Here is a 23402-nt window from a genome sequence, read left to right as displayed (position 1 = left end):
ATTGCAATTCTAATTGACTACGGGCAGAGAATTTTTGTACCCGTTGTAACTTATGCCTGCTAATATTTTGGAAATGAGGTGAATTAGATGAATCTACACATGTAAAACGATTTCTCAGACTAGTGAACGAACTGCGAATGTACACTGAGAAAAATTTCATTTGCTATAGTAACTAGAAAAATTTATTAAAACGGGTATCGTTAAAAAAAAAACTGTTTGAATATTGTTGGGATTACGAAAAACGAGGTACGCCTAACCATTTTGCGCTATCGTCGATCCTTTTTTGGTTATTGCAACGCAAAATCAGTTTCTGAGGTTTACTCTACTTTTTCAGTTAAACAAGGCTTTAACGTCAATTCATTCTTGCACGACCGTTAAATTTTCGCAACGGTTACAAGAAAATATAGCAACAATGATCGTAATGAGAAAGAATAGTAACGGATACTAGACTTTCCGGTAACAGCTGGAAAACTAATTTTCATTTTCTACCTAGAACTATATTTTTCGATCGTGGTAAAAAATGAAAATAGTCAAGGACTGAGCGGTAACCGGAAATAAAAATTTCTCTCATTGCATGAATTTGAAAGAGAATTATACCAGGTTAGATAAATTCGCTAATCTTTATAAGTACTATTTTACTGTTATACTCCCGAAGGTCGCGTTCGCTGTTTATCGGAGTCATAAATCTAATACGAGCAGTTATGCACAGACTTGACGAACATGCACGTAGCGGAAAAATGTTCATTCTACCGTACCTTCCCATTTCCTGTACTCGGTACGAGCGATAAGTATATTGCATAATGATTGTTGATTAGGTGTGAGAACCGTGACATTGCAGTCGAACGAAACTTTTGTTCAGTATGCTTGATACGACGATCAGAGCATAAAACGCACGTGTAGGTTAAACGAGACCTTGCAAATCATACCGTAAAGTGCGAGAAGAGGAAGTAGAGGAAGATAAAGACGAATCGAAACGGCGAAAATTTTTACGACACTCAGTTCTTACGTCACAAATATTCTCATGTTTTTACAAATTTTTTTTATAAACTCGAATCGCTGTTTTATCTTGCTTCAAAAAACAAAAATAAAATTAAAAATAATCTCAAGCCACAGACGGACAAAATTTTGGACGTTCTGGTGTGAAAATTTCGCATGCCCCAAGTCATGTAATTTGCAGGAATTACTCTTACGGCCTTGAATACAGGTACATACGCAAACGATTTTAAAACCGCGCACATCATAAGCATTACCGATAAAATTTTCCATTTCAGCAATAGCGAGAAAGAAAAAATTATGGTATCAACTTCCAATTTCAAGGTAAACAAAATTACGAGTACAATACGAGCCTCGCGTTAATGTGCAAAATGAAAGCCCATAATTTATTTCAGACACATACGTATTACACGAGCATATTGTATATGGCAACTTATTTGTCTGCTAATTTTAGCAAGATAACATTATACTTATACCGTATCCGCTTCTCTGACGCCAATGAATCGACGAATTCTTTTTAACTTCTGTTTCTTTTTTACTTTTTTTTTTCTTTTATTTATTTGTTTATTTTTTTTTCTTTTTTTTTTTCACCATCTCTTCAATCCTTCATCACCTTGACTTCTGATCGTCTTTAGAATGTCGGACGTATGCGTTTGCCTTATACGCGTCAGAATTTATACATCTTCACTTCGTAACGTCGTCGGCTGCGGTATACATTATGTGCGATTTTTCTCCATCTCAAAATACCGTGTCACGCATTTCAGTTTATACTGGCAATAAACAAAATCAATCGCGTTTTCATTCGATCTCGAAATAGTTTTACACACATATATATATATATATATATATATATATAGGTACATGCAAAAGGTAATTCGGGTTTTATGCCTTTTTTTTTTTTTTTTATCTTTATTTCGCCCTTGCGGTATGATCAGGCTATTAAGAAACAGGTACGCCTTGATATTTCGTACCATCTACTCGCAGCTATACTTTATACCGCCTTGTTTCACGCTATCGAAAGATTGTATCGAGTCATGCGACCGATCGGTGTATAAAATGTGGAAAAAAAAAAAAAAAAAAAACAGATGGAAAAGAAACGTGAAATAAAGTAACAAAGATGAAAAAAAATATTGCCAAGCAACAAACTGGGTTAGCAGTACGCCGGCTGCGTTGGTCTGTACGTACATCGTATACCTACACGTAGCCGTTGTTAATTTGCAGAGTGTCAATATAATTACCACTTCAGAATGAAAAATGAAGGCGTATTAACTACGTAACGCGGTTCATGCTATTGTGAGCAAATAGTAAATACAGCTAGTCTGACAAGTATAAGACGTGCGTGTGTTGGGTACGTTATATAACAGGCAGTGATTAGGTCCAAAAGCCCATCTTTGTTTCACCGGGAGATTGCAATGCGAGTGTGTTCAAAATATCAAGTGTCTATTTCCACACTGTGAGAAATTTTTATTTCCGCTTACCGCTCGGTCCTTGACTATTTTCATTTTTTACCACGATCGAAAAATATAGTTCTAGGTAGAAAATGAAAATTAGTTTTCTAGCTGTTACCGGAAATTCTAGTATCCGTTACTATTCTTTCTCATCACGATCGCTGTTGCTATATTTTCTTGTAACCGTTGCGAAAATTTAACGCTTGTGCAACGATAAATTGACGTCAAAGCCTTGTTTGACTAAAAAAGTAGAGCAAACCTCACAAACTGATTTTGCGTTGCAATTACCAAAAAAGGATCGACAATAGCGCAAAATCGTTAGACGTATCTCGTTTTTCGTAATTCCAACAATCTTTAAACAGTTTTTTAACGATACCTATTTTACTAAATTTTTCTCGTTACTGTAACAAATGAGATTTTTCTCAGTGCACGGCGATCATTATACGCACAAAAGCCCCGCTTCGGGTTTGCTTCGGAGTCGAGGCACATGATTTCTTTTTCGCACTCGCAATCCGGATCAAAGTCAACACATTGTTAAATTTCTCAAAGAGATTGCTAATTGTTCATCTGTATTATTTTTCTACGCGTCTATGCAGAGCTGGGATCGTAACCGCGCTTTGAAATCCAACCCGAAACGTGACTCAGACGATTCTGTACGTTCCATTTCACGTTTTGTCACAATGTGTCTCATAATTAGGCTTATACATATCTGTTGGTAACAAAGAAGACGGATATTGGCACATCCGTTACCCACCTGTCATATAAGCGGACAATTTTCGCAATTGCAAAAAAATGTAGCTAGTAACTGGTACCTCACAATATTCAGCTTACTGTCCAGACAATTTCTATTTTCTCAAAATCACCGCAATCCTCATATTTGGTCTACCGATACCAACTTTTTGGACTTTTTCGCTCTCGAAAATTTTTGTGAAGGGACTTCAACCTCAGCGAATACGAATGTGGAGCAAAGAGTTATCGACACGGCATCGATTATGGTCTAGAAGTTGTGTGTGTATATATATATATATATATATATATATGTATATATAATATGGGACAAGAGAGCAAATTTATATAATAGTTCTACGCAATCGGATTGGCACGCATTTCGCGAGATAGAATTATAGACGGATATAGTTTTGGCCTGCATGGCAAGATAGACGTGACGTGTGTAACAGTAGATGCAGTTCGATCACTTTCAGGTGAGTGGAATTAACGTGTGAATGAAAAAGAGAGAAAAAAAAAAATTTTATTAGTATATCTCTCGTTGCAAATTTATGCAATATCTATAGCTGATAACCTGTTTGTAACGCATACGCGAATACGTTAGATATTGTATCGTGTACGAGTGGAGCGTAAGGAAATTTTGTCAATGTTAATTAAGTTTCGATTATTTGTGACAACGTTTCGATGTCGAGAAATTTTTCAGCAACTGAAATTTTAAAGACATTGCCCAACGTAGTTGCCGAAACTTGACAATTTTTTCCACCGATATTTTGGGATCTCAAACGTGATTGATGAGACAAAATTATACGTCAATTATATACATCGAATGTTTTTTTATAAATATTGAGCGTAGAAAAAAATTAGGTTATACGTATAATCAAAAAAAAAAAAAAAAAAAACAACATACAGTTTAAGAAAATATATCTTTTTACTTTTTTCAGCATGATGCCTGAAGATAAAAAAAAAAAAAAAAAAAAAAAAACATTCCGAGAAACTCCGAGTTTATTATTTTACAATCTGTGGACCTTCCAAAGTTCATAAGCATTACAAATGTATGTACAAATGTCAAAGATCGTATTTTTAATTAAAAGAAGAAAAAAGACACCGGTCATGGGTACAAAAAAAAGTTACTGGAATACAGATGCTGAAAAAAAATTAACGATTGGGCTGAAATTTTTTTCTTTTCACATTCTCACGTCATTTCGACGTTTTCAACATTCATATACTGTTGTAGATACCATACACATATATAATATTATACGTACAATATGTAAATATGTGTATAAATTTTTTTTTTTCAATTATCATTCTCACATATGTGTATAAATACAACAGTGGGTACCTGAAAATTACATACATCGAAATGTGGTGAGTGTAAAAAAAAAAATTCACCTCGATCGGTATTTTTTTTTTCATGAGTTTCTGTATTCCGGTAACTTTTCCGTACCTATAACTGGATAACTAGTGTTTTTTTTTGTTTTTTTCTTTTCACTCACATATTATACAACATGACCGCGTCACCCGGATCGAAAGATGGACGACGATGTGTGCCTGAGAGTAACCCGATCGCACGAAACGCAACGCGTAATACCTGGCATGCCTGTCTCTGTATATAATGTACATATACAGGTATACACGTATATGCGTATAAGGTATTAATTTCTAAGCAGGCGACGTGTACAAGACGAGTCGAACTAGGACCGATCGTTGGTGGTCGCAGTTCCAGATAGACGGAAATCGGTGCGAAATAGATTGGATTGAAAAAAATAAAAAAAATAAAAAAAAAACAAAACAATAATTTGAAAAAAAAAGAAAATAAAAAAATAAAAAAAAAAAAAAACCACACACACACCTATACCGTAAACGATGCGATGGTTTACCTCACAGGTGTTGTACAGGTAGGCGAACACCTTGGTCAAGTTCAAGGCTTCGCCACATTGCGCGGTTGCGTAACTGCGCCGTGTGCGCGACTCTGTGCGAATAGGCTGGAAATCTTGCCCGAGGATTGTATACCTAACGACGATCATCGCGTGAAAGTTGACGATTTCGTCCGTGATGGGCGAAATTTGGGTATATTCCCTTTTTGTTTTTCTTCTTTTTTTTTTTTTATTTTTATCACGCGAAAAAAGTTTCTGCCGTTTTTTTTTTTTTTTTTTTTGCACTGCATTGCATCGCGTTGCACTTTTTCAAACGACTCGGTCAAGTCGGATTGATTGATCGTCTTTGCGCACCATGACGAACTGTTTTCCCGATCGAATCACACCAGGTATACAAGATTGCTGTCAAGTTTCTAAAATCGGGAGGGATAAAATTTTTGCAACTCGATGCAAAGACCGTATTATATCCTGAAATATATGGCCTGCGGTATCTATGATGCATGCATTCTATGCAGAGTATTTATAGAAATACTTATTCTGGTGTTCGATATCCATTTCTTCCGACTAAGCACGTACTGCTCTGGTATCGTGTATTATCTTCGATTTCAGGTTTTCACGAGCGTTTCGTTTCTTTACTTTATTTTTTTTTTTCTCTCTTTCTTTTTCAATAAGATAAAACGTATCGCAGCACCCAGGATGACCTTAACGCGGTTATCTTTAGTCAGCTTCCGGGAAACGAGGCTCTTCCACGTAATCTGTAGTTTTTTTCTCCTGTCAGGACGCCGAAGTGCATTACAGACGTATTTTTACGAACGTTAGGAGTAAAATTCTGTCATGAAATTCAGTCGCGTCTTGTTTTATCACCGGTCGAATTTGGTACTCGAACCGTCTTGCGTTATTTTTATTTCTTATCAATTTTTCAACGAGTTACGGTTTCGTTTCTTATTGCTCATAGTGCGGAAATATACGCTGAGCGAAGTTTGCGGTACCGAGATATGAAATAAATAAATAAATAAATAAAATACGCGGCCATAATTATTGCTTTTGATAAGCGAATATACAAATTACCTGAACCGTAATTGCGAAGGAAGGAAAAACGTATTTAACGAGATCTGTTGTTAGTTTAGAAACAATAAGAAGATGTAACAAATAGGTTGAAAATTTATAAAATCGTTGCGTTATTCCCAGAGAAACGGTTCTATCCAGACGTTGATTTTGGATCTAAAGCATTTTCTTTCTTCTGTTTTGTAATTCGTCTTATTCCTTTTCTTCTCGAACCAAAAATTAGTTATTTCGAGTCAAAGAAAGACAGAGTTTCTAATTCTAATCTATTCGTATACGCATTTAGATGAAATAAGACGATAAATGCGGTATTTTCGCCTCATTAATTCTCCTGAGGAAAAGAATAGACTCATTTTGTTTTCTTACCGCACTAGGCGCCAGACTCTACTTATAAATACTTGTGGATGGTAAAATAGATTTTCATTCGTTTTCTATACGTTTCCACTTTCGGCCTCGAAGATGTTGGAAGGAAATTAAAACGCAATCCGAATTTCAGTACAATAAAATTATCAGATGCAGTAAATTATATAACATTAATATAAAAAAATAACAAGTAAAAGTTATAAAGCAAAAAAGTAAATCCAAAGTCAAATAAATACCCATAAACAGTTCGATTAGTTAACAAATTGGCGACATAATTGAATATTTAAGTGAAGTTTCGAAGCTGTAAAATATTTCCGCAAATAAAGTCGAGACTCTATAATATATATATATATATATATACATATATGTGTGTGTGTACAAGTGTCGGGAGTTTCGTCTTCCGGAACAAATTTTCTCCGTTATCTAACCAGGAGACAGCTGCTGATGTTATTTTTATTGTCATGCAATTTTACGAAAGCGTATCATTTTTATGTCGCGTTCATTTATAATCCGAGTGACAATTGCAGGTGCAGAAATCCGATACTCTAAGATTATGTTCCAAGATATTCGTCAAGGGTTATTTGCAACGTATAATTTGCAGTCTCTTTTATTCAACCTACACGGGAAACTGAGACAGATTGATTTTTATAGAAATTGAATGAAACGAAAGAAACTGAATGAAAACAAAATAATCATAATAATAACAATAAGAATAAATGTGTGAAAAGTGATGGTCAGTTTGACGAAAGTTTACTTTACAATATTGCTTATTTAATTAGTCACAAGGTGTACTTTGAAGTGAACATCCAAGTGTTGCGATAAATTTTAAACCTCGTACTGATTTTTAACCTCCACAATTTACGAAGGTCTAAAACAACGTATCAAGAATCTTTGAAAAAACAAATCGTCGAATGAATAACTAAATAATTCCAAGCACTGCCATTGCCGTTGCGTAAATGAACGAACGAATGAATAATTCTATACTTCACAGTTTCTGACAAATTTCAGACAGCAAATGAATAATTGAAAAGTGCATAATCTCCAAGCTCGTTAACATACAGTTTTATAAACAACAAAACAAGAATCATTTATATATATATATATATATATATATATATATATATATATATATATATATATATATATATACTCTGTTCGAAATGATTTTACACAAAACTCGAAGTTTAGTAAGGAAGAAAATATTGTTCGATAACTCTTCTAGGTTTTAGTGATAAGTTTTTCGTTAAAGGTATTAACGGATGGAAGTGAGTGTAAGGTACCCGAGCTTCCAGGAATTCCTTACTGTCTCGGTCGAGCAGCCTAAAAACCATAGCGCTATACTTAAAACCACCGTTTCCTCTAATCCTCATCTCCTCTGCACCGTTCCGCTCGTTTCCTGCACCGCAACGCAGCGGCAAATCTCATCTCGAAAGATCTCTCAAAGCTTGGCGGATTGCGGATGAAATCCGGAGCCTGAATTGAGGCTTCATTCGGATTCGGTAAAATTTTGAGAAGATTCAACCCCGTTTCGTAGTTAAATTCCAGACGGTTAAAAAGTATTTCGGTAATAACCGCGCGTGCCGTTTTCTCAGATAATGAAAAAACGCGATACAACAAAGGCTTGGAAAGTTTCACTTACTCTTTGAATTTTGTCGAGTGAAAATTCAGTCACTCCGACACGAGTGTGATTTTACTACGGAAAATCTAGAAATAATGTTTGGAAAATCAGAGAATTCTTTAAATCTGTTTTCCAATCAAATCACTCGCTTTTGTCCAATCAATTTGTAGAAAAAAAGATTCAGATAATTGGAAAGCACTGCAAAGTTTCTTGGGTAAAATCTCATTCTTGTCAGCATGACTTGGTTTTCACTCAACAAAATTTAGAGAGTAAGCTAATCTAGTTATTAGATATAATCAAAAAAGAACCCCGTAATGTGGGATTTTTTTTTTTTTTTTATCGTTTAATTCCAAACTCACATACCTCGTTACGTCGGCAAGTTTACAAAGAAACGATATTATTCTATCATTTTGCCAGGGAAAAATCCAAATTAATTGTCTGATTTTGATTGAAAATAAGCTCATTTTAATCGCAAATAAATTCTTCTTAGACTGTGTGTGTTAAATAAATATGCAACAATAATAATTAATTTTTTTTGCTAAATCGCGACTTTATCATCTGAAAATTACATTGATTGTAAGCGTTGGATTTTAAAAATTTTATTATTCAGCAACATACGAGGTCTAGATAAATCCATCCAAGACGATTAGCAGCGTATTGATTTTCGAAAAAAATAAGTTATCGTTCATCGGAATCGGACAAACTGTATAGTTTTCTGTATAAAAAAAAAAAAAAATGGTAGAAGAATACGATTTTCCAAACGTTGTTAATAATAGCTGAGTTTTTATGGTTAGAATTTAGTATTTGAATTTTGTTCCTGAATAACGGAGATTTTTGTTTTTAAATTGTACTCAATTTCATGCGGTTAACGGAAAGAATGAGAAAAGATTTTACTGAAAACTGCAGGAAAAGAAGGACACATGTTGGTTTTTTGGTAAATAATAATTACGCAAAGCATATTTTTTGCTGTAAATGTAGCAGATTTTAATCTGCACAAAATAGTTTTCACTGTTTTTAGAGTGAATTATGCATTTTACGAAGTATATTTTAACAAAAAACGTGATATGTCTCTCTTTTCCTGCAGCTTTGAGTAAATTCTGCTATTCAAATAAAAGTTTTTTTAAAACCCTTTCAGTCGCACATTTTTCAACTAAAAATTCTGCTCTGAACTTTATTACTCGGGGTTTCTGGAGTCGCTGATCGCGAATCCGAAGTCAGAATTTGATAATTTCTGAATCCACGATGGCGGATCCCATATGACGAAAATAAAATCGTAAAAACTAATCAAGATTCGATATTTCTAGCCGAAACTTGTTACTCCGGTGTTTTCGGTGTTATACGAAGTAGCAATAAGGCTACACTGATAAAAATTTCTGTACAGAACTTCCTACACCGTATCGAAACCTTTATTCGGATACGGAACATGGAGTTCACCATAATTCCACCGTTTATTCAATTTACAAATACGATAAATCTACTAAACAATTAAGTGAATTCAAAGTCGCTGCAACGAATTTGCTAATTTGCAGCCTGATTTCGCAATTTGACAGTTCTTCCGTACAGTAAAAGTGTAACAAATCCAACAATAATTTTTAACAGCTTACAACATGGAAATTTTCGAGATAGAAAGCTGGGCTTAAACCTTCGTTCATTCAAGTTTTTTTTTTTTTCTTTCACCTCATTCTCTCATTCACCCTTAAAGACCCACCTCACTGAGTAGGATCTGCCAGCCTTGGACGTCATGGCGCCCTTCGAATAGCGTGGATCAAGCTCGTATCGATTTTCCTATGGTGGTGGCTTCCCCTAAGTCACCCTCAGCGCCGGTTTTACGCTCTATTCGAAAGAGACCATCCTCTTGAAGCTCGTGAGACGCCGGCGATCGATACCTCGAGGCGCCAGAAGCTTGCGAGCTTTCCCGCACAACGAGCTTTTTCTGCACCGTGGTTTGTATATTTTTTTTTCTCTCCTTCTTTATTTTATCGAAAAAGAGTTCGAGACCTCCGGCAATAATCTTTTTATACTTTTATTGTTATCCCCGGTTGAAAATTCCTGCGCTTTTTACGACCCCGAGAGTCGAACAGTGACGTTCACTGAATTTTTAACCTCCACTAAAGTCACGTTTTTTCTACCGTATGCCGGCGTTGGTTAAAATTTGTCAACATTATTAAACAGCCGCATCGCTTCTCTGAGCTTTCGTCTCAATTTATCAACTTTCATTTACACTCTGTCCACTCGGATTCCGTACCACTTGATGTTTTCCTGTCGAAGGTGACCAGAATACTCGTGTTGTGTACCAAAGCGTGATCGAATGTGACTTTGGGCAGTGTTTCTTCGTCCCGTGTTATAATAGAATTGAAAATTTGCTCCGTAGATACAAGTTTCAAGTTTAAAGTAAAATCAGTGTCATGAAGCGTTAAAGTAACTTGTTTGTCTCCTTCGTCTTCTCCTTCTTCTCTCAACTATACTTCCTACAATTATTTCGACCACAGCGTTTCGACAGCTTCGTAAAAACGAGTGAAAACTGAATTCGTTATAACTAATTGTGCAACTAAGAAGAAAATAAAAAAAAAAAAAAATAAGAAAACAAACGTAGAAAAATTATCGTTTCCGGATTCTAACAACGTCTTTTTCGTTTTCACGCACCTTCGCACAGTCCGCATACACAAGACACGTTACACGTACAAATATTGGCTAAAAAAATATCAGGCCAAGATTTTTCAGTAATGTTCACAAGCCGTCGAATTGGTGCACGGTTATCGACCGCGTTGCGGTATTTTTCACGCGTTTTATATTACGGAAAAACGCAACGACTTTGATAATTCTGCCGCAATACAATGAGTGGATAATTACGTATGATACGAAATTTCACACCGCTGCTTGCGGAATTATTTCGCGTTCAAGCTGCCAGCTAACACTGAACCGAAAACTCGAGCACCCGTAGATTCTTGTCCGTACTCTTCGACGGTCTCGCGTCGACTGACAGCCGCACTGAACACGCTCCCTCTGATAACGTGATCCAGGTGTTACGGTCACGACGAAGTCGAAGACGCCTCCTCGAAGTGGCTTCGATAAGCGAACAGGACCCAAGGATTTTCAGGAATAAATATTTCGGAAGTAAAATTTAAACACAAGTTGATCGTATTCGAAAAAATTATTTCTCGCACTTTTTGAATAATGCTATTCGATTCCTAATCCCATAGGATCTTATTTAGTTTCTAAAGTTAATATTTTTTTGTTTTATCATTTTCTGTAGTCGAAGAATTTATCCTTGCGATATTTATTGTCATTTCATAATCGAAAGAATAATTTTTCGCAGATTTTGAATGAAATTATTTGATTCCAAATCCTGTAGACTATAATTTGGTTTCTAAAGCTATTGTTTTTTTTTTTTTTTTTTTCTTCAATCGTTTCTTGTAATTAGAATTTGTCCTTGCGATATTAATTTTCTTCTCTTTTGCTCTGAATCGTACATGCAGGATGAATATTCATCATAGTTTATCAATGATTTCGTACTATATAGACGGAAAGAGAATTTGTCGGAGTACTTTCCAAATTTGATTTTTCATTTAAAAAATCATTAATTATAAATTACTATTAGTGTAATAGTCAGTGTTTCTTTTTTTCTTCACAAGTACAGCTTCTTTCTACTAAAGAAAAAAAATAAATAAATATCTTTGGATATATATATATATATGTGTGTGTGTATCGTTGGGTGAAATTTTGTTTGCGCAATATTGTATTACCTTTACATCGATACGTCGCATTAGATTTGAAAGTATCACTACGGTAAGGAATTTGAAAAAAAAAAAAATTAGCGTTACAAATATTCACAGTTCATCGATTATAATCGATTCAATTTTCAAGGATATAAATCATGAGAACCATTTGATTTTACCACAGATTCTTCAGCCGGAGAAAATAATTCCACGCTCATCAGATCAGGGTCCAAGAATTTCCGTAATTCGCCTCAGTTTTTTCGTCATCATTACAATTATTGACGGCATATTGTACGCTGATGAATAAATTGCAATTTCTCAGCCAAATGATTCGATCATCGTGAGATTTCCAAGTCGATCGCGGAACGAATTTAAATTATCTACGATATATATTTTTCTTTAAAGTAAAATAAAGTGTCTATTAACCGTTATACTGAGAAAATTTGAACGAGTCGTTTACCTTGAAGAATTGTCATGTCTGAATGAGCGCAATTTTTTTGTTTCAAAATTAATTTCTCCCAAGAGTTCGGTGAAATTGTTCATTTTCATCATTTTCTTTTTTTTCTCCGATACATACATTACGTATCAAATTTTTCAGAATACATTTTAATATTTATCTCGTACACACAAACACACACACACACACATGTATATATATATATATATATTACAGACATTTCAACGGAGTAATGCTCTCAACAGTTCAGGTGAGACTCTGTTTCCATTATTGCTTGTGCATTTTCGAGATTATTTTTAAAGATTCCTTACGGTTACGAGCGTCCGACTGACAGCTGTGCCTTGTCCGTGGAACCCGCATTCTATTCCTCTATACGTATATGCATACATATGTGTATACGTGAGGCGTGTGTGGGATATAGTGCATATAACGAGTAAATGCACCGCATAGTCCGCAGGGTCTAGAGGAATCGAGAAAGGCGGTTCGAGCATTTCAAGTGCATTATATTTATATGTGTGTGTATGTATATATATATATATAACAACTAAAAGTACGCCGAGACCACCAAAGAACTTCGAAATCCATCCTCCGCGTTGGATTCATTCATCGAGAGAACTGCTTCTCGTATATGCAGTTCTATATTTAAATCATATCATTCGGAGCTCCTGAGATCCCGTCGTAGCTATTTCATTTTCATTATAATTGTCAAATATTATAATATAAGCTCATTAGCAGGAATTTTTCCAAATGTAATTTTACATGCACGTATTGCAATAAATTTTTGACGTCGTGAATGCATGATTTTTCTCATACCGTTGTTGATGTAAGAAAATTGTCTTATTATTGTAAAAGTATCGACCATGATTGAGCCATGACAAAATGCAAGAGGGAAATTTTTTATCACCACTATCTGATCATGCGAACGATGCGAACGATTATTATGGCCGATTAATCATAACTTGATTTGATATGAATTTACCAGCGTGAATTACGATGCTAGAAGTTTCTCGCCTCGTTATTACTATTCTTTCTCTTTTTATCGCACCATGGATTTTCCCTCAAGTTTATCTAACTATACATGTCATTTGGATCTCAGGTAGAACAAGTCAGCACCGTGTAATATTGCGATTAATTATAGTTACGCGATATTACTTCAGCCTGTGTATAACAGACGGAGTATAATTACTTTCAAATTCAGATAACGAACGAAACAAAACCGTTGCAGCATCTGCATATCGACCATAATGTCTGAACCAAAAATTTTCAATGAGTAATAAAACTCCCTGCAGTAGCGTGAGAGTTGAAATTGAATAAAATATTTGCAGGAAATGCAGCAATGTCACGGACGAGATTATTTAATTGTCACTTCGTCGTTGCAGTTGCGCGTTGTAGAGTGGAGAGAAAGTCGAAAGGAGCAAGAATGAAAATGAACTGCAAAAAAAAAAAATACACACACACACACACACGCAACGGTTCGCATGATTCACGAATTTCGTTCACGAATTGCATACGGGTGCGGGTGCAACGCGAGTGCAAACATCGCTGGGGAGGAAAAATGTTCGAGACGGTGGTGCAGACGGAAAGAAAAAAAAAAAAAAAAAAGAAGCGAGCTATGCGTGTAAGTTAATTTCCAAACGCGCTTGATCTTGTGCTTCTTTTGGCTCATATAGTCCATAAAGCTCCCGCGAAACAAACCACGTAAAGCACGTGTCTGCATTATATTTTTACCCCTCAAACCAAGTCGACCAGCATTTTCGAGGGCCGAAATCCAACCAGACGAGTCTTTCCTTACGCTGATGTATAACTTCCTTTTGGACTCTGCATTACTTACAGTCGTTCAAAATCTTCGAATTATACCGCAGTGAGAAAAGCAATCGAAATTGTACTTAGGAAATTGAGGAATTCCGTTTTGTCGAAGCGTGACGGAACAAAGATATTATTATTAAGTATTAAATTACATTACCTGTACAAAAATTATGAAGTAACAGTTTCAGAGGAGTAGCTGAAGATGAGAGAATAGAATCTCAGAAAAAAAACTTTGCTAATTTCAATACCAAAAGCTGCACTACCGGTTTTTGAATTCCGAAAGATCGTTTTGTTTCTCAAAGAATCTTTAAAAAATTGCTTGACAACGATTTTATTCTCATCAAAGCGACAGAAGTCTTTTTTAAAATTTTTTTACCAACTGAGGAGGTTGATAAATAATCGGTAAAAAATGAATCTTTTGCGAAAAAAATGAAATAAATTATTCATTAAAATTGAAGGAATTTCGTACTTATACCACAGCATCCTGAGATGAATTCGTCAATATTCAAGCAACAGTTTTCGCACATTGAATGATTGGTCATTGCTGTTGACGCTGCTGTAATACATCATCGGTAAAACCCCCAAATCGGGACGAGGCTTTACAGAGTCTCGGTTTGACTGGAATGCGAGTCTTGCTTCTTGCAAAGTTAACTGTACTTTCCCTCAACGCAGAACGAGAAGCTGGTTCAGAGTATAGCCGGCTGGTACACAAAACCGTCCGATACTTGGTTCGCTGTGTATTTCTCCGTGTGTGTAAGAATTGGCGTAGTACCTTGCACCGATTGTGTAAACGCTGACTTGAGCGGTACTACGCGTATGGAAACCATCAGGTCCGAATAATGCCGTTAAGAGGGTAGCCTATCACATCTCAATGACTTTTTTTTAATAATTTTTGTCGAATTTTTTTCAAACATAACAGAGGAAGTTGTAAAATGATATAAAAAAAAATTTTTTGTTCGTTTTTTATGGTAAATCTCGCAGGTCTGGTCGCCTGAAGTTACTTCTATTTAAATCTGGCTGACACGGTATCTCAACTTTAAAGCATTCGAAAGTAAAAAAAAGTACACTTGTCGGGTAACTTCAAGCGGCCACACCGGCAAAATTTATCATAAGAAACAAACAGAAAAATTTTCTGTATTACTTTACAACTTTCTCTTTTCCGTGTAAAATATTGGACATTTTTAAATAAATTTTAGTATAAAAAAAAAAAAAAAAAAATGTCATTAAATGCTGGGACTACCCCCTTAAGGGGGGGGGGCTGATCGATCTCGACGTTGACGCCTATATCTTCATTGTATATCTTTTTCCAAGTATCGCAAACCTGAAAAAAGTCTTAACAGCATGATTCTGTCTACAATTCTGAAGAAAAACACTCCAACGCATTTTTATTTTAAGAAAAAATAAAGAAATGGATTGTTTTTGTTCAGAAACGCGTGCAGAATCATGCTGACAAGTCCTTTTTTACGTTTGCGATACGTCGGGTTAGATGTTTGAAGATACAGACGTCAACGTTGAGATCGACCACATTCTTGAATCATCCTCGATCCGGATTCAAGCTGTGTCACCATATGTGCGCATATTTCTCGGCGCGGTGCTTACCGTATCAACACACCCTTCACCGTCTCCCGAAAAGGACGTTATCATAAGGGAGCTATGAAAGCTTCGAGCCCTGCTAGAATCGCTTTCTTACTGCGACCTTATGGCCCGTGTATTTTTCCCGCAAACAAATATAAACCACGTTTGGGTTTCGGAGTAATGCGTTACCGAAATGGGAAAAGTCTGCCAGAGCATCCAAGACATGTAGCAGGCGGAAGGCAGTCAGTCTGAACGAAGCACATTGGACGTAGTTCATTTCGTCATACTGAGAACACGAAAGGATGTCGAACGAGTTGAAACTGTCGTAATCCTTTTTGTTTCGTCGTTAAATCCAGTTAGAAGATTCTGAATGCACAGATACAACGATCTATTTTGGTCTCCAAGCAATTTGGAACGGGTTCGACCTAACGAACCTGATCAATTGTTATACATCTTATTTTTCCGAGAGTGAAACCTACATGCACGGAATGTAAAAATTAGTCGAGTGACGTAACTGCGTACGCGTACAACACCGTATTACTGGGTGGTCAGGGATTACCATTCAGTGAAGAGCTGAAGAATTATCGAGGTTTCGGTGAAGCGTGTTCATCGGACAAAGATTTTTTAGTATTTTTCTCACTACGACGACGGTACGTCACGTCACGCTCGATTCACTGTTTACTGTACCAATAAAATCAACTGCAAAGAACATACGGACCCAGTACCCCTGACAAAAAAGTTGGCATACCTTAGCCTAATTACGGAGTTGGTTATAAATGACAAACGTCAAAGCTTAAACATGCTTAGCGATAGTTGCATTGATCACGCTTGTCTCATTATCGTCTCAAACCAGCTTGAATAAGGTACTCTGACATGAAAACACTTCTAGCCATGCATCAGGGTAAACTCGTTGGAAGACTCCACCATGCTGTGCCCTTAAGTTAAGACGATGCTGCACAGTCATCAAGGAATTCATGATTCCTGATTGGAAGTTAAACATTTTTTAACGGTACCAGGCTTAAATCCACCATTCGCTTGTCCCACCAGAGGGTTAACCCTGTGTATACGTCACTTGTATGTTCGGCATATCATTCGGCTGTTAGCCGCACCCATTTTTTAAAATGTTTATCAGACTGACGTACGGAGAAAACCGCACCCACCTATAGCAATTACTTGATCAGTACGTTATTGTTAGTTTCTTGTAGTGTAGGTGACCACTGATCAAGATCGAAATATAGTTATTAGTAATGTTTTCGACCGTCCAGAATATGATTGTTGACTTTCTGTTCACCTATTCTCACGGACAGTCTAGTAACGATCCGTTATTGTATCAGTCAAATGCCTCGTGACCTAGGTTCATCTCGTGGCTAAAGTTGTTCGAAAGAAACTCGAACGTTCGGGGTTAATTGGTAAGGACCCCAATAATCCCGGACGTGGAGCACGATCGTATAATCGAAGATAGTTATTCCCAGGCCGGAGATTATCCTCATTTCCCGCGAATAATAAGTGAGTCATGCCCCATCTGTCGAAGCTTTCAGCTGTGTCGCCCTCGAGCAATACAATTTCCCATTCAAGTCGATCCTTTGTGCAGTTCATCAACGTCGTAAATAGCATCATCGATTTCTAGGAGGGTGAAGTGATCACGTGAATACAACCGATGTTTCCTCTTCAGTTACACACAGCTACTTATTCCCGAAAGTAGGAGTATACATAAAACGTCACGATCCAATGGCATCGCAAAATAAATCGATCCTGCTGCTGATGAACCTGAGAGATTGGGGCCGGGAGCATGCGAATGGATAAGTTGAGTAACTGTCCGAAGAAATGCACTGCCAGCGAATGATACTATTGGGTCGAAGTTATCCAGGAGAAGCATCAACGCTGTGATGGAACTAGATGAACAAAAGTCGACTCACAATCAGTCTGATGACCCATGAAGATACAGATACCTACCCATAACGTTATCCCTTTGTCCTGTTATATTATACTTCATGGCCTCGGGCCAGTCTAGCCTCACCTTTTCTCCTGCCAACTTCAGTTTCCATATCGCCAATGATCTTCTCTAGACTATGTAGTGAGCTCGGAGGTGCAGCGGCCACGTCGACTCTGATATACCACGACAAAAGCTCACCTTTTCACCGTATTGAAAGAACTGTGTAGCCTGGCAGACTGCGCAATTCCTTCGTGCGAAATTATCTTCTCATCTCATCAGGATACGCAAAAGTTCATGGAAACAACAATTCACACAGTGCAGCGCAGGGTATGGTGTTCATTATGGTAAGCCATTGTACGTGTTTTGCCGCTGACGGTGCGTCGCATAAGCCCATTTGTGCTTATCGCGTCCTCTTGGGAGGGCTGATCGTTAAACGTTTGTAATAATCAAGAGTCATTAAGATGATTGGCGTTTTTTTATTTGAATTTATTGAACTAAAGCGGTGTAAATGCCTCCATAAAAATAATCCATCCTTGTAGGAGTCGCTGCAGCCAGCGACTGGCTATTAACGGTAATAAGTTTCAATTGATTGTTGCTTTTTTTCCGATAGAAACTAATGATAATCACTGACGCAAACAGCCCTCTCCTGCAATATCGAGCATCTGGTACACTGTAATCTGCACTTTCGTAACCTATTGGCCGTAGTGATTTGTCATAGTCGGTTATTCACGAGCACACGTTGAAAGGCTGGAACAACTTATAAGCTGCGTAATATCTTTTTCGGTTTTTGTTTGTTATACACTTTCTGCGTACATATTTACAATCTCGAATTTTTTGCTCCAAACAGAATAACAAGTTTGAAAGTTCGGTTGGATGCGGTTGAAAAAAGCAATTACCAGTGGAGAATGCGGTGAATTGAGTTTCTGATACAACAATTTAAAAGGAAGTACAGGATCGATTCAACGGGTTCATAACAACAGTGAGTAGTTTCGCACGCCGGTATTAAAGGCAACTTTCAAAAACAAATGACTATTATGGTAAAATATAATGAGACGTACGTTGGGTAATAAATCGATTACGCAACGCCATATCCGCCTAAAGGCAAAGGCGCGTTCATGCAGGTGCAGTACCACGAGATATTCCCGCTTGTAGAAAGGTTACTCTCGTACAGACGGGCAGCTTTGTTCGCGTGAGATTCTGATACAAGATACCTTTTGTACCGCTTATACCGGGACACGACAGACTCCGAGACCTACTTAACTCGTTCTCCGGTTAATTTAGTATCGTAATGTGTATCAATGGACTTCCATTCGAAGTTTCGATTTCAAAAATCGCTGTTAACGGAAACCGATGTGCGTTTTTCAAAATCGGAAAAACGATCAATCCTGACGATTTTTCATTGCAAAAATTTGAATCTACGATATCGACGAGTAAGTCTGTTATTCTGTAACCGAATAAAAGTTCCAAACTTAATTTTCGAACGTCATGACCAATTATACCTAGAATTTTTCTTGAAAGGACCTGCTCGTAGCGCTCGCAATTCAACTTGCTCGATTTTGATTGGCTGACATCCATGCTTGCAAGAACAAAAATAAATTCCCTAGAATCGACCGCTTGACAAGTGACAGTCAACCATAACCTCTCGCCTATTAAGATCGGCCGGTTCACGGCGTCGCCGCCACGATCCATTACGTATCCGTCAGTCTGCCTACCGTACCTGGTAACTTTTTTTTCCGAAGTCGGCTACGCTTATAAACTAGGCGAGTTGCAACTGTCGAGAAGGTTCTTCGAAGAAAAATTCTCGGTATCCGCAGCAAGAAAAGCGTTGCATTTAGTGATGAAAAAAAATTCCTATCCAATTTTTTAATCCAAGAATATAACCTTGACGTGACGTGAAAACAAAAGCCTGACAGCCTGTCCGGAGTTATCTGAGCCCCGATATTCGTACAATCAATTGAAAACGATCAGACGATCATTCTCTTTTCGGTACCATATTGGAGAGCCTCGCCCATATGCCGAGTGCCGTGAAACACTTTGTCGATAAAAACGCGACGGTACTGATATCCGTAAATAGAAGACGGAAAAAAATGTTACGATCACGCTCGTAGACTGAGGTCAAGCTCTGTGACCTCCGTAACGATTGTTTCACGAATTTTAATCACGGAATACGAAAGTTTCTTATATCATCCGTTCGTCGCACGCGCCAAGTGTCGTTGCGATGGTCACAACTGTACAGAATCGTCAAGGTTTTTGACGACCCTGTGATTAACCTACCCATAATGCATGACCAGCTGCCGAAAAGGCCGTGTACACGATTAATACTCTTAGCCAATAAGTCTGCAATATCCGGCGTTAAGACATAATTTAGCTATTTATTTGTTGAATTATGCTAATCAGTTGCGGTAGGAAATTTGAGAAACAAAAAGAAAATTTTACTCACATGAAGAATGATCAACGCCAACTTTCACCGATTAAGTTCCTCTTTTCACAGAGTATACCTAATCTAAAAGTCTATTGCCGATTTGGTAATTGACGTCAACGGCGTGGAGTTAATTATCAACTACTACCTTACGAACTGCTGAACTTGTCAGGTTAGATTAACTTTCTCCGTTCTTTACGGGTTTATTTTGGTAACCAAATCATACATCTTTTATGAAAAATGCCCCAAGAATGATAATCAATCGATTTTCCACTAATGTCATTAAAATATGAAGTACATTGTGCACTAATGAGGCAAATGGAAGGTTTTGCTTCTTCGAATTGTGTAGGCACTATGATTCGCCATGGTTGTTCACGCTTCATGCTTGTTAGCTTGCAGTGGTTGATTTATTACGAGGAATCGATGTTGTTTTCCGGGTATATAACTTTGCGAGGAAATTATACGTTGCAGATTTTTGAACAATTTACAGATTGTTGGTAACGTAAACGTCACTACGATTCACCGATACTTTTGTCATTCGAAGAACACGTGATTCGAGATCACTAATATTGAGTTCAAAGATTTTTCGATCTTCTTGAAATAAACTCCTCGTAGAGTTTATACAAATGATAGAACAATAAAGATGTACAGCTTAAAAGTAATCAGTTGCACCAACGGGAGAGTTCCGTCTAAATTGTAGAAAATAAAATCATGTACCTTTCAGTTTAGCGAGTTTGATTATAATCTGTTTGAATCGTGTATACAGAGATACTTTGCCTCGTGGTCGATTCTAAACAAAAACCACCATTACCAGCGGTTCGTGGTAGGTACACGCAACCTGCAACCTGCAAGTCTTAAAATAGCTGGTTATTTTTATAGAGAACAGTATAGAAGTTCTCAATTACGTTCCTAGACCGACGGAGGCTAGCAAGGATGTAGAAAACAGAAATAAAACGAGTGCGAACGGACGAAAGAACACGACGAGTTTAAAAAAAAAAAACCACATGAAAATAAAATGTGGAAAAAAGAGAATCGAAGAAAAACATCACTCGAGCAGTCATTCTAGAGCGGAACTACGTGTAGGCTGGCGCTTCCTGTGCGGAGTGCCGAAGCGGGCACGTTTCTTTCACCGCAAGCTCAAAGCTCTACGCGTATAGCGCGTCGTCGCGAGTGTTTTGTTTTGACGGAATAGAACTCCTTAATGTCGTGAGTTTCCTGAAGGCGTGCGCGCGCCTTAATGTAAAACGGGTGAAAGTTCTTCCTCTTTGGTAGCGAGCGACCGATCAGCTGGTCACTATTTGCAATCAACGCGATCACTGATCGATTATCCGGTTTTAAAATATGGTTGTACGATCACTATAATTATGCATTCCAGAATTAACATCTGTCATCGTTTTCGAAATGATGAATAATCACCGGGGACATGATTCAATTTTCTAATTAATTATGCTACCGGGCTAAAAGTATCTCAAACCGAGTTATGGTTCGATGGAAATACCTCGAATAATGAAGCTGATCATAATTTTTTAACACTTCTAATTATGCACATACGATTCCAGCTGCCAATTTTTTTTTATGATGACAAAACCAAGTCGTTTCTCTGGAATTCAGCCGTTCCGTTATCGTGAAATAAGGTGAAAAACTTCGAGGAGTTGGTAATCATCGATATTTTTCTATTTTCATCGATCAAGATCAAAATCTCCTGTAACACGTGTGCACTGCAGGGAAGGGTCGATAAATCTGAATCAATCTAAGAGCTCGTTATATTTACAGTCCGCTTCCAATTTCCTGCATGCTCGTCGTTTCTCTCTAGTCACCGGAAATTGATGATTGATCGATTTTCACTGAGCTGCATATTTTCATAATAAACAGTACCTTGTAGGTATATAATTAGACGTACAGCAGGTGACTTGTACGACAGTTTGTCTGCTTCACGTTAAAAACTGCTTTCAGTCATAATCTTAAAGTATTTACACTTGTTTACTTACAGATTGAAAAGAATTTTCTGTGTTACTTGAAGTGTGTGCGCATAATTTGAATGGCCGATTTGCTTAATAGGTTGTTAAGTAGTCTAATAACTATCTGCGTGGAGATAATTGTATGATAAATATTCTTAAACACTCTGATAATCGCTATAAAGAAAGCGGTTTGCACTCAAGCGACGTTCTTACACAGAGTAACAATTAATTTTCCAACATCCTGATGCCGAGTACAAGCTGCAATTCACCGTTCTCTACCAATCGCTTTTCGACCGAAATATCTCAAAGAAGCGGGCATTAAACCGAGCGATGGCTGTAAATCGAAAGAAGTTAAAAATGTCCCAAAGAAATCATTCATTTAGCGAAAAGCAGTCGAGTAAGTAAATTTGAAAGATAGAAACAAGAATTAAGTAACAAAGCGGGATAGAACAAAGTAAAAAAATCAAATCGCACCATCGCAAAACCACCAGAATCATCATTCGTTTGACCACGTAACTCGTCGTTATACTTTTCGAAAGATATAAATACCGGTTGGTATAACGTTACAGTGGAGAATTAGGCTATTGAAGATATTATGTAATTTGGAATGATTGGCTCAAGGTCATTCGGGGGCCTGTGGTTGTACCAAAGACGCAATAGATCAGTATGAAAGAAAAAAATAGAAAAGAAAGAAAGAAAGATAAAAATTCCCCCAACTACGCTGCCTCTATTCATCCTTTTCCTTATCGGCAATGACGATGATGAATGTACTCGATCATTGTACCAGAGGCGTGCGTGGTTTGAGTAATGCTGTCTGCATTGTCGACCGGGTACATAAATTTTTTACAACTATATCAACAACATACTTCATTGCTCATTCCGCTCTGGTACACTTGACAATGGCCTCCTTCGCCACCGATACTCTATGCATGTACAGTACCCAGGTATACACGATTGGTGTCAATAGCATAAACGCACGCTATCGCAAAACGTCTAGTAAAACCGGACACGTACTTACCTGATGCTCTGTACCTACATTTTTACAGCGGACAATTGCCGGTCTGTGCGATGCAAACCGTGTAATGATAAAACGTTGCACTCGGTGTGCTTTTATCACGGACACGGGATAGATTTTGCGGCAGAAAACAGTCGCGTTTTTCCAAGTTTAAGCAATTAAGTTTTCGGTTAATCCATGTATAATTGTCTATCCGAAGAAGCTGTGACGATTTGAAGAAGCCCGCCTAACTCAGAGTACAATTTGACTGATTTAGCAGGTAAACTCACAGGTGAAACCTTGACCTTACTTGCGGTTACTTTTACGATTTCCGTCTTCGCGATTTCTCACTCTCAACTCCTTCGACGACGACCGAACCATTGACATGTATCTAATCGGTACAAATATGGAGTTTGCTCTTCGAAAACTCAAAAGTTTATCAATTCTCGATATTCGT

At 37.3% G+C, this 23402-nt stretch overlaps 1 protein-coding gene across 4 annotated transcripts in view; it reads right to left on the bottom strand.

The window, feature by feature from the left end:
* LOC107227183 (secreted protein PRY1) overlaps window positions 1-23402 on the bottom strand; it is a 56085-nt gene that overhangs the window by 22483 nt on the left and 10200 nt on the right. The window contains exon 1 of one of the 4 annotated variants that reach the window (XM_015668247.2): window positions 9796-10635. The exons of the other annotated variants lie outside the window; for them this stretch is intronic. Within the exon in view, the coding sequence (XP_015523733.1) occupies window positions 9796-9830 (35 nt within the window). The 5' untranslated portion in view covers window positions 9831-10635. Of the gene's footprint in view, window positions 1-9795; window positions 10636-23402 lie in introns of those variants that run through there. 4 annotated transcript variants of the gene reach the window in all.

This window comes from Neodiprion lecontei, chromosome 2 (assembly GCF_021901455.1).
Source record: "Neodiprion lecontei isolate iyNeoLeco1 chromosome 2, iyNeoLeco1.1, whole genome shotgun sequence".
NCBI classification, from domain to species: domain Eukaryota; kingdom Metazoa; phylum Arthropoda; class Insecta; order Hymenoptera; family Diprionidae; genus Neodiprion; species Neodiprion lecontei.
The sequence above is the reverse complement of the archived record's forward strand: the minus strand, read 5'-3'. Positions and strand labels throughout refer to the sequence as shown.